General features: G+C 45.1%; 2 protein-coding genes across 2 annotated transcripts; one reads left to right on the forward strand and one right to left on the reverse strand.

The window, feature by feature from the left end:
• Positions 1-2,305: 2,305 nt before the first annotated feature.
• Positions 2,306-4,620, reverse strand: UBB (ubiquitin B). Its single transcript, XM_080563230.1, has 2 exons — positions 4,277-4,620; positions 2,306-3,613 (listed from the first exon to the last, which is right to left on the reverse strand). Exon 2 carries the CDS (start codon positions 3,605-3,607, stop codon positions 2,462-2,464), a length of 1,146 nt encoding a protein of 381 aa, XP_080419356.1. The 5' UTR covers positions 3,608-3,613; positions 4,277-4,620; the 3' UTR covers positions 2,306-2,461.
• Positions 4,621-11,212: 6,592 nt separating this feature from the next.
• Positions 11,213-14,633, forward strand: CENPV (centromere protein V). Its single transcript, XM_080563243.1, has 5 exons — positions 11,213-11,498; positions 12,359-12,457; positions 13,293-13,362; positions 13,784-13,898; positions 14,259-14,633. Exons 1-5 carry the CDS (start codon positions 11,248-11,250, stop codon positions 14,381-14,383), a joined length of 660 nt encoding a protein of 219 aa, XP_080419369.1. The 5' UTR covers positions 11,213-11,247; the 3' UTR covers positions 14,384-14,633.
• Positions 14,634-15,438: the final 805 nt, after the last annotated feature.

The raw sequence follows: 15,438 nt of genomic DNA on the forward strand, positions 1-15,438 counted from the left end.
TAAGCCAAATGCAGAGCTAGTTAACTTTCAGCACGGCCCTCACTTAAGGAATCTTCCTAGCAGGCTGGGAAAAACAGCCCATTGCCGCGTTCATAGCTGCACACAACCAGTTCAGGCTGCCTACACCAGGCCCGAGCTGCTCCCCAGTCACAATGTGTCAACGTTCCTCCCTCACCACATGGCCTAGTGCCCTGGGTGCAACAACAGCCTGAAGCAGGATCTGTACATGTGGCTCTGCTGGTGAGCCATCCACCAACAGCAGTGGCAACGGCTCAGCACAGGCTTGGTTTGGGCTGAATAAAGGCAGAGTGAGCATACGCTGGGGAAGCTGGTGCAGACCCACTCTGATATCTACACACCACGTTCCCAGGGTCTCCACTCTTGCAGAGGATGTCTGGATTCTACACTGCATTTGAACAACACTTCAGCAACAGTTCTCATTCAGTAATTGACTCTGGAAAGAAAGAAAGAAGGAAAGAAAGAAAGAAGGAAAGAAAGAAGGAAAGAAAGAAAGAAGGAAAGAAAGAAAGAAGGAAAGAAAGAAAGAAGGAAAGAAAGAAGGAAAGAAAGAAAGAAGGAAAGAAAGATACCTGTCACTTACTGAATTCTAACCAAAACCAAACAAAATACCCTTGAACCTGCAACCTCCATTATTTGATTAGTTAGCAACTGCATGTTACCATACAGCATAATCTAATTATTAAAAGAATTGAGAAAGGACATCTATTAATTATGAGCCATGAAAGATAAAACAGCTGGTTTTACCATGGAGCAAATCAGTAGCAGAAAGAGATAAGTAATGTAAATTTACTTAGTGCCATATCCCCTCTGGACTGTAAATTGCTCACAGAATTTGTCCATTACGGACAGCTGGGCTATTAAGACACTCTGAAGTGTCTGAAGTGTAAAAAGCACAAAATCAAGAAAATATTAAAGAAAAGGGTATTGCAGGAAATCACTGAATTGACGGAAAGCATCTCTAATGATAGAAATAGCAATTGTTCTTTGAACTTAGGTTTCTGCTAGCACAGCTACAAACAGCAGTCAGGGAATCAAACATTGCTAAAAAACTATCACCACTGTAACCAGCAATACTATGCTTAACTTAGTTACAATGGGTAGTTTAACTTTTTTCTTTCCCTATGATTGCATCCTTATTAAGAACACACTGCTAATACGGGAGCATTACTACACCACGCATCTCCAGTAGATGCTCATTAACGTTAAACTGAAAATTGAAATTTAAGTGGAACAAGCTAGGGCACTAAAGTGGACAAGAAAGTCTAGATGGTGCATAACACAAAGTACCAGTAAGGTACAAAGCGCATCAGCACAGCGCTGCACACACGGATACCAAAACTCAATTTGAACAGCTAAGCAGCTATCAAAATTCAGTAATTACCTTGAAAGCCACAATCCTTACAACCTTGGGAAGGCTCCATGAAAGGGCACCTGAATAACCACACACACTTTTTAAGACCCACCACTATACATTGAACCTAACCAGTCTCAATGTCACCTTAAGTCTCCCAGCACCCATTTGGATGGAAGATTCCATGACACACCCCCATTGAAAAAGCATTTCTGTGCTAACCCCCTAGCTTTCAGCATTAAATATGCTTTTGTAAAACGCTACTACTCAACCCAAGGAAACCCTCTTGTACCCAATGCTTCACTTTTCAAGGAAACCATTTTCAGAGCTCAGTATATAGGCAGGCCTCCAAACTGCATGCAACGCAACAGTGCTTGCTGCAGTTAGTCCTTCCCCAAGCATACCAGATGAGTCAGTGTAACACCCCACCTCCATTTTATACAACTCCCTTTGAACAGGTTACTTCTGGAACAGACACAACACAGCTTCTCTCCATTAAAAAATGCCTAGCTAGCAACATCACCTACATAGCTTACACAAAGGTTAATGAAGTGTGACTTCACCTGAAGTCAGTGTCAGGCAACGTTATTTACTCAATTCTCAGAACAATTAACCCATTTAAAGATACTGCAGTTTACAAACTATGGTAAATCCACCCTACTGAATTGAGCTGTACAACCTTTGCTTGGTTTGGTAGCGGCTTTCTGGAGCCTTTAACAGAATGCAGTATCCTTCCTGGAAATAAACTGTGTTAAGTTCTAGGTAGAATTAATATAGTATTTCTGCTTAAATTAAGACTTTAATCCATGTATGTTTCATCTACGATGTCATTACCCATGAAAAGAGGCTTAAACCACCATGGAAAAAAGCCAACATGAGCATGTCACTTAAATATGCTGGTTTTACTAGCTTAAACTGAGACAAGACTACAAATTGTGATGTGCAACAGAAAACTTTATTAGCATTACAACACACAGTTCAGCAGTTATTTAAGCTTGCATTAACTTTGCATTTAATTTAAGACATTAGAAGGACTACAGTGCAAACACAAGTGCTATCAGCAATCTCATCAAGCAAGATGCACGGTGGCTAACAGCCACCCCTCAGGCGCAGCACAAGGTGCAGGGTGGACTCCTTCTGGATGTTGTAGTCAGACAGGGTGCGCCCATCTTCCAGCTGCTTGCCAGCGAAGATCAACCTCTGCTGGTCAGGAGGAATGCCTTCCTTGTCCTGGATCTTGGCCTTCACATTCTCAATGGTGTCACTAGGCTCAACCTCAAGGGTGATGGTCTTGCCAGTCAGGGTCTTCACGAAGATCTGCATGCCACCCCTCAGGCGCAGCACAAGGTGCAGGGTGGACTCCTTCTGGATGTTGTAGTCAGACAGGGTACGCCCATCTTCCAGCTGCTTGCCAGCGAAGATCAGCCTCTGCTGGTCAGGAGGAATGCCTTCCTTGTCCTGGATCTTGGCCTTCACATTCTCAATGGTATCGCTGGGCTCTACCTCAAGGGTGATGGTCTTGCCAGTCAGGGTTTTCACAAAGATCTGCATGCCACCTCTCAGGCGCAGCACAAGGTGCAGGGTGGATTCCTTCTGGATGTTGTAGTCAGACAGGGTGCGCCCGTCTTCCAGCTGCTTGCCAGCAAAGATCAGCCTCTGCTGGTCAGGAGGAATGCCTTCCTTGTCCTGGATCTTGGCCTTCACATTCTCAATGGTGTCACTAGGCTCAACCTCAAGGGTGATGGTCTTGCCAGTCAGGGTCTTCACAAAGATCTGCATGCCACCTCTCAGACGCAGCACAAGGTGCAGGGTGGATTCTTTCTGGATGTTGTAGTCAGACAGGGTGCGCCCATCTTCCAGCTGCTTGCCAGCGAAAATCAACCTCTGCTGGTCAGGAGGAATGCCTTCCTTGTCCTGGATCTTGGCCTTCACATTCTCAATGGTGTCACTAGGCTCAACCTCAAGGGTGATGGTCTTGCCAGTCAGAGTCTTCACGAAGATCTGCATGCCACCCCTCAGGCGCAGCACAAGGTGCAGGGTGGATTCTTTCTGGATGTTGTAGTCAGACAGGGTGCGCCCGTCTTCCAGCTGCTTGCCAGCGAAGATCAGCCTCTGCTGGTCTGGAGGAATGCCTTCCTTGTCCTGGATCTTGGCCTTCACATTCTCAATGGTGTCACTAGGCTCAACCTCAAGGGTGATGGTCTTGCCAGTCAGGGTCTTCACAAAGATCTGCATATTGAACTGCAAAACATACAGAAATTTCAGCCTTAAGTAGTCAGTAAAATGCAGTCTCAAAACTGTGATTTCTAAATACAACAACTTCTGCTGTTTTGCATTACATAAATAGCATTCAGAGTTTTTCTATTTTATTATTGACCATATGAATTCTATAATCTTTCTCTAACTGCTGCTGTTAAAGTAACGATCTTTTCTAACCGTCTATCACCTCAGGACAGACCTCTGATGCTGTCTCCGGGCGAATGGCCCCCAGCTGCCAACCCCTTCCCCTCCCAGCCGCAGCAATGCGGCAGAGGAACCCAGCAGGGGCCGCAGCACCGCCCCGCGCCCTCCCGCGCAGCTGCTGCAGGGCTTCATGCGAACAACCCGTGACAGCAGCGCGGTGCCGCCGCCCGCTGCGGCCGTGACTCAGCGCCTGCTTCCGGCGCAGACGGCAGGCTCCGCCATTTTCCTTCAACTACTCCCTCTTCCTCACCGGGCGGTTACGCGGCCACCCCCCCACCCGTTTGTAACACCGTTCAGGCGTTTAGAGCCGCTCCCTACCTCACCGCCACCAACCAGGAATACAGAAATACCGCCCGACAATCCCCCGGCTCCACTTTCTGCCTCCCTGCCCACAAAAGCAAGGGTTTTCACCCCCCGATTCCCCCCCCCCCCCCGACTCACGTCTCCGGCCCTGAGCGCTGCTCCCTCCAAACTCAGATCCTTTTTCTCTCCAGCTGTGATCTGCGCGGTGACGCACCCCTGCCCGTATTTATGCAGTTCCTGTCAGGCAGGCCCCGCCCCCGAACGTTGACATGTCCATCCGCCTCTCAAAATAGTCCCAAGAAAAAGACCCCTATTGATCGAAGCACCCGCCGTTGTCCCTCGGCCGTCCCCCTTATATTAGCGAGGGGGGTCCCGGGCTCTTCGCCTCAGGCCCCAGCCCCGCAAGAATCCCCAAATTTTGGGGAACGCGGATGGATCTGGAGGTGCGGTGAAGCGGCCACTGCAAGTAACGAAACGCTCGGCATTGATTGGTGCAGCAGTAAGAAAGGCGCGTGCTGATTGGCTGACCGGAATGGAGGGTGGGGGTGCTCGCAAGGAAAACTCTGGAAGATTCGAGCGCTGCCGAGTTCTGATTGGTGCGCGGTGAGGTCAGCCCTGTTGCTAGGGCGGCCCCTGTGGCGGGGGCAGATTTCGGTAGGGGCGGGGGAATGCGCATGCGCATGCGGGCTTGTGGGGTTGGGGTCCTCTTTTGGGCCGCCTTTGTGGGGTCTGCCTTTGTGGGGTCGCCTCGCCTCCCCCAGCAGTGCCTAGGGCCTGGCAGGGAGAGGGGGAAGGCACCGTGGGAAGGGACGGGTTACCTCTGGTGTCAGCCTTCTGTTGGCCTCCAGAGTCCCCGCAGTACCTCGCTGGCCCTTTCCCTGAAGGACACAAAGCATTTCTGTCAGGGCCTGGCATAGTCCCATTGCGTGGGGCTGTGAGGGAAAGCCAGGGAGAGCAGAAATGTGTTAGAAATGCTGGAAAATGATGGCACTTAGAAATCTGGCAAGTGTTTGTGTCTCCCGGTGCGTCACACGCTATGGGCTGAGTGTGCGCCCTGTCATGAGGCCATTTCCTGAGCTGCCCTTTGAGCCAGTTTTGGGCGGCTGATGGCTTTTTAACGCGAGGCTGCGAAGCAAGCCCTCTGATGAAATGCTGACGTTTGAAATTGAAATGGCTGTTTACTTGCCTTCAGAACAGGAAGCCTTGAACAGGTTATGGAATAACTTCCTGCTGCAAACTGATGTGGCGAAGTGCTTCACGTTAATTAAAGCTCATTAGACCTTTCAGACTGGCTCATAACTCAATTTATATCATAACTGGAGTATGCAAAAACAAAAAAGGTTTTTGTGTTGTTTCATTTGCTGCTAGCTTCCTCAGTGAACCCAGATGAACTTTCTGGTAAATCCTCTACTCAGGAAGCATGAGCATGTATGTGAATAGACAGGATTTAATACAGAGCTGTGTGCTGTATTTCCATTAAAACAAACAAACAAAAAACCCTTGGTTTCTTCTAGCAAGGCTTGTGTCTGCTAGCACTTCCTGTTTTACAGTAAAAAGAAAATAAATCTTCCTAACAATTATTCACAATGTAGAGACAGGAAGGGAGGAAAACAGTAACTGGAAAATTCAGAGACTGTTCTGTGGCAATAACCAGCCTCTGGAATATTATTCAGCTACATAAACTTAGAGCAAATGGCAGACTTGAGCAATACTACATTTGTTTTTGTTATGCTGCCAGTTTTGCTTAGTGTTTCCAATAGGTTCTTTTTGTTTGCATAGTGCCAAGGTGGAAGATGTTTGATACAGAGCAGCCAAATAATACCTCGGAGCCCTGAGAGGAACTAAAAGTAATATTTACAATTGTGAAAGGCCACGTCTGCTAAACTGGAGATTAACCACAGGCTAATCTTAAAGCCTTGAACTGTGTTTGTGCACATCAGGCTTGCATTAAGGATTTCACTGTGTATTTCCAGAAAATACTGGAGCCCTTCCCTCCTCTGTTTTTTCTAAGTATGGCTCAAGCCTATGACTAAACTGCTTGTGAAAGCAGTTGTTTGTTTTCTGGTTAAATATTCAAATCAACAGATAAGAATAAAATCCCAGCAAGATGGCTCTACCACAGGCAGTTCTTTAAATACGTTGTTAACAACGGTTCCTGAAAGTCATTCGTCAAGGAAATGACATTACCCAAGGCAAGCACAGGCAGCAAAATGCTGCCATTGAATGTAGGCTCTGTTTAGAAAAAACAGTGGATTGTATTTGTCAGTTCCATGCAAAAAGCCTCGTTATTTTCCTCAGGTATCCCTCTGTCAAAAGAGATAAACAAAAGAGCTTGGCTTTGTCTGCACAACTCCAAGGCCTAGCAGAATTAAACTAATCTCCATAGCCTGCTGGCAAGCTACTCTATGCAAGCAATCGTTAGCATTTTTCAGCCTCCACTGATTGGATTTGTTTAATTCTCCTAACTATTAAGCTGGGATAGACATCTACATGCCTGTACAAACCCCACCTCTTTTGTTTCTGGGACAATACAGAGATCTTAAACATCTCTTTTCCTGTTCCTTGGCTTTTTCTCTGTGGTAAATCCATGTACACTGACAGATACACAATTCCTATCTGCACAGATTTGTTATTGTACTTTGATGATATTTTATCATCAGGCTGAAAGGTACTTTTTTTTTGAAGTCATAATGCAATTTTTATACATTGCAGGCCAGATTCTGCCTCATTTTCACACATTATGTGTACAGAACAATCTCCCAAGCTGATAGTAACATTCTCATGACTTAATTTTACTGAATTTCAGCATTACCTCAGAATTTCTTCAGAAAATATTTTACTACCCAAGCTTGATACAGAGGAGACATGTTTGTTCTTAAATGGTGTACTGTTACTGTTGTGGTTATTCAAAGCACAAGTATTTAGCATATATACTGCCCTTCCTTCAGTAGTTCTAGATGAGTAAGAATCAGCAAGCAGCTGACTGTGGACTGCATATAAATAAAGGCAAACCTGAAAAAGCAGAAATCCGTATCTTGTGACTGGCCTGACTGCACAGGTGGTTCCAGCCTCTGCCAGGGTATGGGGCCTGCCTTTGGGGACACATATTTCTTGCTGAGTGGTTTCAAAAGTAGGTCACTGGGCAGTAGTATAAAATAACCTGCTTTCAGAAGAGAAGAACCTGGGGTCAGAGAAATGTTTCCAATGAATTTGTACATTCTAGAACACAATGTCTGTTTTTTATGTACACTCCTAGGTCTGTTTTTATGTACACTAATGCCCTAGCAACAGCATAGCATTTCGACGTGAGCAATGTCAAATGAAGCAATCTGTTTATCTTTAGCTACAAGGGTTTAACTTGGGACAGCCAGCAAATCAGAGGATTTGAGTAGGAGTAGCAAGTTCAGTACTTTTCCTCAGTTCAAATAAAAACAGGGCTATTTGCCACCAGGAAATACAACGTATTTTTCTACCTCATAATATTACTCATACCTACGTCAGGTCTCTTTCACTGCATATGACGCAGTATAATTATATTTACCTATTTATGCTTATGGAGATAAATATTTTCTCCCTAAACCTGTAACGCTGCAATAAGGCCCAGTCTGGTGAAGTTCCAGCCTTAAGGCAAATAGAGCTGTGGCATGTTATTGCTTGTCCTTGTACTGCCAAGCTCAAGGGTTACAAAAATAACGAGTCACAGATTCAAAAGTATGGTAAGATTGACTGTAATATTGAGATTACCAAAAAAAGACAACTCTCCGAGTTTTGTTTTTTTAAGCCTTATGCTAAAAATACCTTAATAAACAAAGTCCTCAACAAGCTACCAACTTCAGGAGCTGAAAACTTAAGAAAAACAAATAGCTACATTTGTAATAAAACAGGGGAAATGGGCAATAGTCATTTGTTTCTTTGTTTAAAGCACAGTTTGACTGCAAGACACATGGATACAGCTTTGCTTTCAGATCTGTGCTGCCACCATGAACATGTTTGGGTGCGTCCTTCTCTCTAGGTCTAAATAACCCAGGGAAACGTGTCAATTCACATGCTTCTGATGTAAGGAGACTTTTGAAGGGCATCTTATAAATACACCATCAGCCTAAAATCACAGGTTTGTGCCTGCACGTGATGCCAGTGAAAGCAACAATAACTAGGTCTATTCTAAAAATTACATGTCTGCGTCTTTGCAGTCTATCTCCTGCTTAGGAGTCTCTTGGATCCGATCCAAACTGCACTGCAGTTGAAGGAGCTCTCTTTGTTCACGTTCTCTCTGCTGTGTCTGAGCTGCTTGAGCATGTGGTTTCTGGGGTGAGGATTTTCAGCAGTATAGCAGAGAAGCATCTTGAAAAAACAGAAAGATAGAAGGAATAATTCTACAATGCTGTTAATAATTATTAATATGTTTCAATTAAGCCTCTCTAACAGTAAACAAAACCAAGTATTGTCAAGGCCATTCTGAACAGCCTTCCTCCATCAGCCCCTTTGTCTTCAGATCCAGCTTGGATCCCTCGATGGTAAGGAGAATGGCCAGAAAGCTTCCCCTTTCATAATATCGAGACTAAAATCCAAGCATTGATATTTTTCTCTCTGTACAAACTACGTGGTACTAACTACCTTAGTTCTTTTAAATATGGTGCTAGCTATAAACTACTTCTAGTTCCCTGCTTGTTAGATGAAAAGCATCCACAGCTCCTAATTTACCTTAAACCCACAAACATGTAGGTGCTTTTAGTGCTGCTTTTGCTGTGAAAATGCCCTCACAGACAGAATCTCGGTGCAGGCTGCAAGCCAGGTCTACATAGCTGAGTCATTGTTATACAAGCAGAGCTGGATGGCACAGAAAAGCACCTATGTACTTTAACACTGAAACACGTCAGCTGTTGAACTTTGAATATCACAATACACCTAAAGAGACAAGTGATTTACCAGACTTTTCTTCCTCTTGTCTTTCCCATCCTCCTTCTGAATAATTCTTCTTCTTCCACTTTGTCTCAGAAGCTTGAGAACAAAACATTCTTCATCAAGCTACTTATTCCTACTAAAGTTTGGCAAGCCTTGCATCAGGTTTGGAAGTAATCAATATCCTAGTGAAAGCTGTTAACTCTTTGAACACTGAGCAATGCCCAACACCCATGTATACTGACAATACAACATGCAATGACTATAATTTAGGACTTGCAATCAGAATACCAGTGAAATTTATCATCAGCCAGAGACCTACTAAAAAGCTCTTGTATTGTTTATTTATGTGACACCCAATTTTGAGCTTTAAGAGTTCTTTGTAATAAAACATGAAACAAATGAAGAAGTAGAAAGAGTATTTTGTCTATAACTTTCTGAAACAAGACTGCATTTTGCTCGTCCAGTTTTGTCTTGCAGTTCTTTTTCTTGAAACAGAATTTGCCTTCTCAAAATGCCTTCTACATTTAAAATGGGGTGAACTAGTGGAGGTGAGCTGAGAGCGACATATTTGCATATATTACACAGACTCATTACACACTCACTCCGGTTTTCACACAGGAACTGCTTTTTCAGAGCGGACAAATTTTAGTATTTGCTCATCCTGCAGACAGGAGGCCATTTGATCAGCTCCTAAAATATGCTCTGCCTTTCAGTTCAGTGCAGGCCCTGTTTTCAGAGGACAGAGCATGGTACACTGAAACCTGCAACTGCTGCGGGCCATGCCCCGCACTGCAGGCAGATGAAGCCATGGTGCAAACTACACAGAGTCAGTTTCAGCTCACGATCTCCAGTTTCATCTCAGTGACTTTTCCTCCCAAAATATAAGGTGACTAACATGAAATCTAGCGTGACTAAAGGAGGTCTGGGAGTGGCTCAGATCAGGAGCTACAGATGAACATGCTGGCATGGACGAGAGCTTGTCACGTACAGTGTATTTAAAATGGTTCCATTAGGATGAATAGTGAGTACAGAGGTTCACATGAGGAATAACAGGAAATTGTAACACAGTAATCCTTCCTATCATCAGAGAAGGGATGTGCTGAGCCACAGGATTGTTATTCGAGTCCTGGTATGTGCCATCTAAGGAGGCAGCCTACACACTGTAGTCGTGTGTTTTTAAAGCTGTTTTCCAGATCAGAGAGTGCTGATGGTTGCTTCATCATCGTCCAGTTGCTTTGCTGTCTTCGTGGACAAGACAGGACCTTCTGCCCCATACCAAACTGGCAGCTCTCTTGTTTACATCTTTCCCTGTTCCTCATCTTGAGAAGAGCAAGACATAAAGAACTGTTGAAAATACAAGTTATTGATTGTAACTCAGACAAAATAAACTTCCACTCGTGCAGCACTGGGCATTCAGCCTTAGAGTGATTTTATTTTTCCTACCAAATGCAAACTGAATGCCAACAAGTTTTACACTTCTCCCCTGCACTGAACAATTTTACCTGAGAAGTAGCTTTATCCTACAAGTGTGCAATAATCTTTTCTAGGTTATTTACCAATAAAGAGGTGCTTTCAGAAGTGGTTGTTGTTGTTGTTTTTTCTTTGTTTTGTTTTAAGGTCTGTACTATCTTGAACATTTTCTTTTTTAACTTAAAGACTCTGGTGACGGAATTTCTGAAAAGTTGTCTAGTGGGATTCAGGTTAAAATCTGTTTCTCTGTGAGGCTGCTGTAATGATTTCAAACCTCAAGGAAGGACAGGGACTCAACGAACGTTCTTCCAAAGGTGCATACTGATACACTGGAGCACTGTTAAATAGCAGCCTTGTTTTTAATCGACGGTGGGTGCATTGCAGAGATGTGAAGCCACATAGTTTTAATAGCACCTCAGATGTGCAAAACACCTGAATACATGAGGTGAGGCACATTATGTTTCTAATTAAAGACAAAACCTCACGCTATCGCTTGTGAATAACTGGCATTCCTACCATTACAGGGTATTCTACGAGCCAGCAGGCACACTGAGCTCGACACCCTGCCGCTCTGTGAATCTTCACCTCACAATACTCACTGAGGCAAGAGGGAGCACCCTGGGGCTCGGACCTACGGCGCCGTGAGGGACTTTGTCCGCCCGCCGCCCCTGCCCCCTCAGCTGGGCCTTTCCTCGGCTGCCCCCTGGCGGCCGCGCCTCAGCCGGGCCGCGGGCCGCATGGGGCGAGCCGCGGCGGGCCGGGCGCGGCGGTCCCGGAGGGGCAGCGTCGCCGCCGCCTCCCCCGGGGCCGGGAGCCGCGGGGGGCGAGGGAAGAAGGCGGGAGGCTCCCGGGCAGGGCCCGGGGAGAAGGAGGTGCCCCCCGGGTCCGATGCCTTCGATCTGGGGGCGCAGAGCGAGCGCTGGGCCGCCTTCCGTGAGCGGCACCGGCTGAGCTGCGAGGAGGCGGCGCGGCTGCTGCTGGACGCCTTGTGAGTGAGTAGGGGGCCGGGCGGCACGGAGAGCTGCCGGGCAGGGGGATCCCCCTTGCAAAAAGCGGGTGTCCTGTGAAGTCTGCAGAGCCTCGGGGCCCTGCTTTCACAAATGCCCTTGGGGCTGTGCGAGGCTCACCTCCCAAATCTCCACCCCTGCGCGGCCGTTGCGGAGCACAGCACATCATCACCAGCCTAGCACCAGCGGCTGGCTTTGAAAGGAAAATTTGAAAGGAAAAGGGTTTTCCTCTGTAGTTGGCGTTTGACCTGGCACGTTCGTGTTGCCGAGTTACTATGGAGGCGCCCTAGGGGAGAGGGAGAAGCGCAAGCTCGGAGATTCCTTGATTCCATGAAGTTCCTCTGCAATCAAAATACAAAACGTGTTTGAAACGCTATGGGAGCCGACTGGTTTCTGCTGTTCCCAGCTTTTAAATGGCGGAGTATTAGTGGTACCGGGGCAGCTGTGGAAAAAACAGGGGAAAATTCCTTTCCCAGTTCCAAGAGGGCTGTCTTGTGATAATACCGCTCGTTTCCATGCATTGCTGATTGTGCTGCAGCTGAGGTCAGCATTTTCACCTGGACTGTGGCAGGGGAGCACACGTTCTGTATTGCAGGCAGAGTGTACTCTACTTGAACTGTAGTTCTTTCCTTTTCTTTTCGCTGTTTTAATTAAACCAGAAATGCAATTGCTGCAGAGGACAAAAAAACATTCTCTACCTCACCCCGGAGCTTTTTATTTAAATGCATTTGAGTGGATACATTTTCAGTTGTTCTGCAAGTGCTCAAAGCAGAATTGAATAATTTAGTAGGCCATCAAAAATTGCATGCTTACATAACCTCTCTGTTGCTTCTCTCTCCAGTGAATACAGAGGTTTGGTCAAACACACAGGAGGCTGTCACTGCGGAGCCATCCGCTTTGAAGTCTGGGCTTCAGCAGATCTGCATGTTTTTAACTGCAAGTGAGTTTTTTTGGTTCCCTATTCTCATAGATGAATCCAAGCTCATACGCTTTTCCAATCAATGCTTTACAGCAAAAACAACATAAAACAACTGCAGAACATCCTCTGATCTGTTTCCATAGAGTAGATGCCTAATTATGTCCTGATCCAATATGGGATCAGTGCTGGAGATTTCAGATGCTGCATCTGTGGGCTGGACTTCAGGTCTCACATCCATGCTCATGCAGAAAGTGTTGGGGAATATCTGATGACTACAGGTGCTCAGCCATCTGCTTTATGTTTCCTCTAAGTACAGCGTACTCAAAGCACATCAATCCTTTTTTTAACTTGGTCTTCTCAAGTGAACATTACATTTCTGACCACATGTGCTTCAAACTACAACAGTGTCTGATTTCAGCAGTGATTCCCCCCCTCGCCTGCAATTAGTTTGCATCCAGCTCACAAGTACGCTCTGCATCTCACTTCCACGTTTGCAAGATAATTAATGTTGGCGAAGTTGGCAAACTCTGGTATAAAAGATTAAATGGATTTCTCGGGGCTACAGTTCGTCCTTGATATGTCTATTGAGAATTGCATATGTGAATAAAAATAGCATATAATGTTTGCTCTGAGCAAATACCCTATTGGTTTACCTGCGTAGGGTTAGTCTGTTCCATGGGCATGCTTAGCCAAACGCTGCTACCATGAGTCCACTTTTGCCACTTACCTCTGATGCCAACAAGGAGCCGTTTTAGCTGTCAGTGGAATTTCAGTTGTCAAGAGGTCTGAGCTAGATCTGATTGCTGTGCTACAACTTGTCTGCTGCTTCTAGAAAGGTCTTCTCTTTCTTTTACAGCTGCAGCATTTGCACAAAGAAACAGAACAGACACTTCATTGTCCCAGCTTCGCGTTTCAAGTTGCTGAAGGTAGAGTAAGATTGCAGTAAGAACATGGCCATGAACACTAGCAGAAAGAAACTATCTAATCCATCTAGTCCAGTATTATCCTCAAAGATGCAAGTGGCAGCCAGTTTTCTTGTCCTAAATTTGCCTTTGGCTGACTGGGGAAAAATATATGGATTTTATGCTGTTTGTCGTGAGTGTGTTAGTGCATCTTATTTACTGAGCTGACATTAAAGCTCTTGGAGTTCTGAGCCTTGACCAGGATGGCCATGTGTATACACAAAGCACAGGGGTTCAGGAATGGAGCATGAATGCAAAATTCTGTATCTCAAGTAAAGTCAAGAAGAAGATGGTATTTTTAGTTTTACATTTTTAGCTACAAACCCATAGAAAGTAATTAATCTATTTATGTGGAAAACCTATATTGCTTTTCGTTTCTGCTTAGGGTGCTGATAATTTGACAACGTACACCTTCAACACACATCGTGCCCAGCACACATTCTGCAAGACCTGTGGTGTACAGAGTTTTTATACTCCTCGCTCTAATCCCGATGGTTATGGTAGGTAGAAACAGTAAACCTGGCAAACTGTGGTAACCAAAGTTAACCTCCAAGCAAAGCTTGGATGAAGACTCCATTGGCTGCTAACATGACAGCAGTGAGCAGGCATGGGCCTTCAGAGTTTTTTCCTCAATTGATAAACATCTAGAACTGCAGCCTGAACCTGCAGCTGCTCCATAAGAAAGTCTCACCTATGATTTGTGGGCTCCTGTCCATGACATTTCTCTCAGCCTTACAGCATAGCTAGACTGACAGCATTAACTGTCAGTCCCTGAGATGCCCCATGCATAGAGTGCAGCCATGCAGGCATCTCCCGCTCTTTAGCCATAAAAAGCAGGTTTCTATGTACTCTCTCTTCAGGAATAGCCCCCCATTGTCTGGATGAAGGCACCGTGCATAGCATTGTTACGGAGGATATCAATGGCAAGGAATGGGAGAAGGCAGTGAAGGAACATAAGACCATCAGAGACATGTCAAAACCCTGACAGACCCTTCCAGCAGCTGAACTTGAAGCACTGCCACGGAAACGTAGCTTGGGCTTTCCTGGGTGGTGACGTTACCTGTTTTTTGTTTCTTAAGTAAATCTTTCTATGCTGCCTGTCCCATTCATTTGTGATTTTCAGTTTTCAAACTACCTCTGTTCCATAAACTACCCCAGGGGTGGTATTTTGGTAGTTTGCCTTTAGCTATGGTAAAGTTTAAATCAAAATAAACAGAACAAAGTTTAAAAAAAAATCTAGTCTTGGTTTGTATGCATATTTCCTGTGTTTCAAGTCTGGCTTATAAAAATGTCCTACGTAAGATAATCTCTTGCTTAGAACATAATACTAGCTTACACCATTTTTTCTCCATTGACCTGAATGAATTTACAAAGATTTAAAGGGGATTAGAAAGAGCTTACTAGGCCCAAGTTCTGTAAAGCATTTATACAGGTGCTTAGCTGTGTGCCACAGAGGGACCACTGATGTTAGTCGTGTGACTAAGTACTGTTTTGCTTAAGCCTGGACTCGCTCATGGTTTTAAGGCTGAGTAGAGATATGCTTAGGCACTGACTCAGGGCCAGGGCACATAATTCATCAATGTCAAACTCTTATAACGATGGACACAGGCTTTAGTACAACCAGGAGCTCACCTGTTGTCTTCAGCAGGAGGAGGGGGATGCGCTCACAGCAATAGATCAGGATCTGCAATCTGGGCTCTAATCTTGACTATGCAATGGCTAGCAGTGCAGATGCACGGAAGATGCCTCCTGCAGATATAAGCCTACATTAATGAGTGCAAAGGCCTACAGAAATGTGAAGCATTGCTGACTTTGCTATACATAGAATCCCAAATCACTAGTAAAATCTCTCTATAATCTAAGGAATTACATCACTGAAAACTGATTTCTCCTTCACTTACCTTTTAACGTGAAGGGAGAGGATCTTGCAGTTGTCCTTTAGGTAAGCTGAACTGCTTTTGAAACATCTCTTGCAATTTTTATATCTCCATATATGTTCTACAAAAGGTCTCTTGCAACTCATTCTTACATCATGTTGAA

This window comes from Anser brachyrhynchus, assembly GCF_964034855.1.
Source record: "Anser brachyrhynchus genome assembly, chromosome: 20".
NCBI classification, from domain to species: Eukaryota; Metazoa; Chordata; class Aves; order Anseriformes; family Anatidae; genus Anser; species Anser brachyrhynchus.

Excerpts from the sequence above, each read along its gene's own strand:
- UBB (XM_080563230.1), bottom strand. The coding sequence starts at position 3,607 with ATGCAGATCTTTGTGAAGACCCTGACTGGCAAGACCATCACCCTTGAG.
- CENPV (XM_080563243.1), top strand. The coding sequence starts at position 11,248 with ATGGGGCGAGCCGCGGCGGGCCGGGCGCGGCGGTCCCGGAGGGGCAGC. Across the intron at positions 11,499-12,358 it reads CGGCTGCTGCTGGACGCCTT|TGAATACAGAGGTTTGGTCA; the intron begins GTGAGTGAGTAG and ends TTCTCTCTCCAG. Across the intron at positions 13,363-13,783 it reads CGCGTTTCAAGTTGCTGAAG|GGTGCTGATAATTTGACAAC; the intron begins GTAGAGTAAGAT and ends GTTTCTGCTTAG.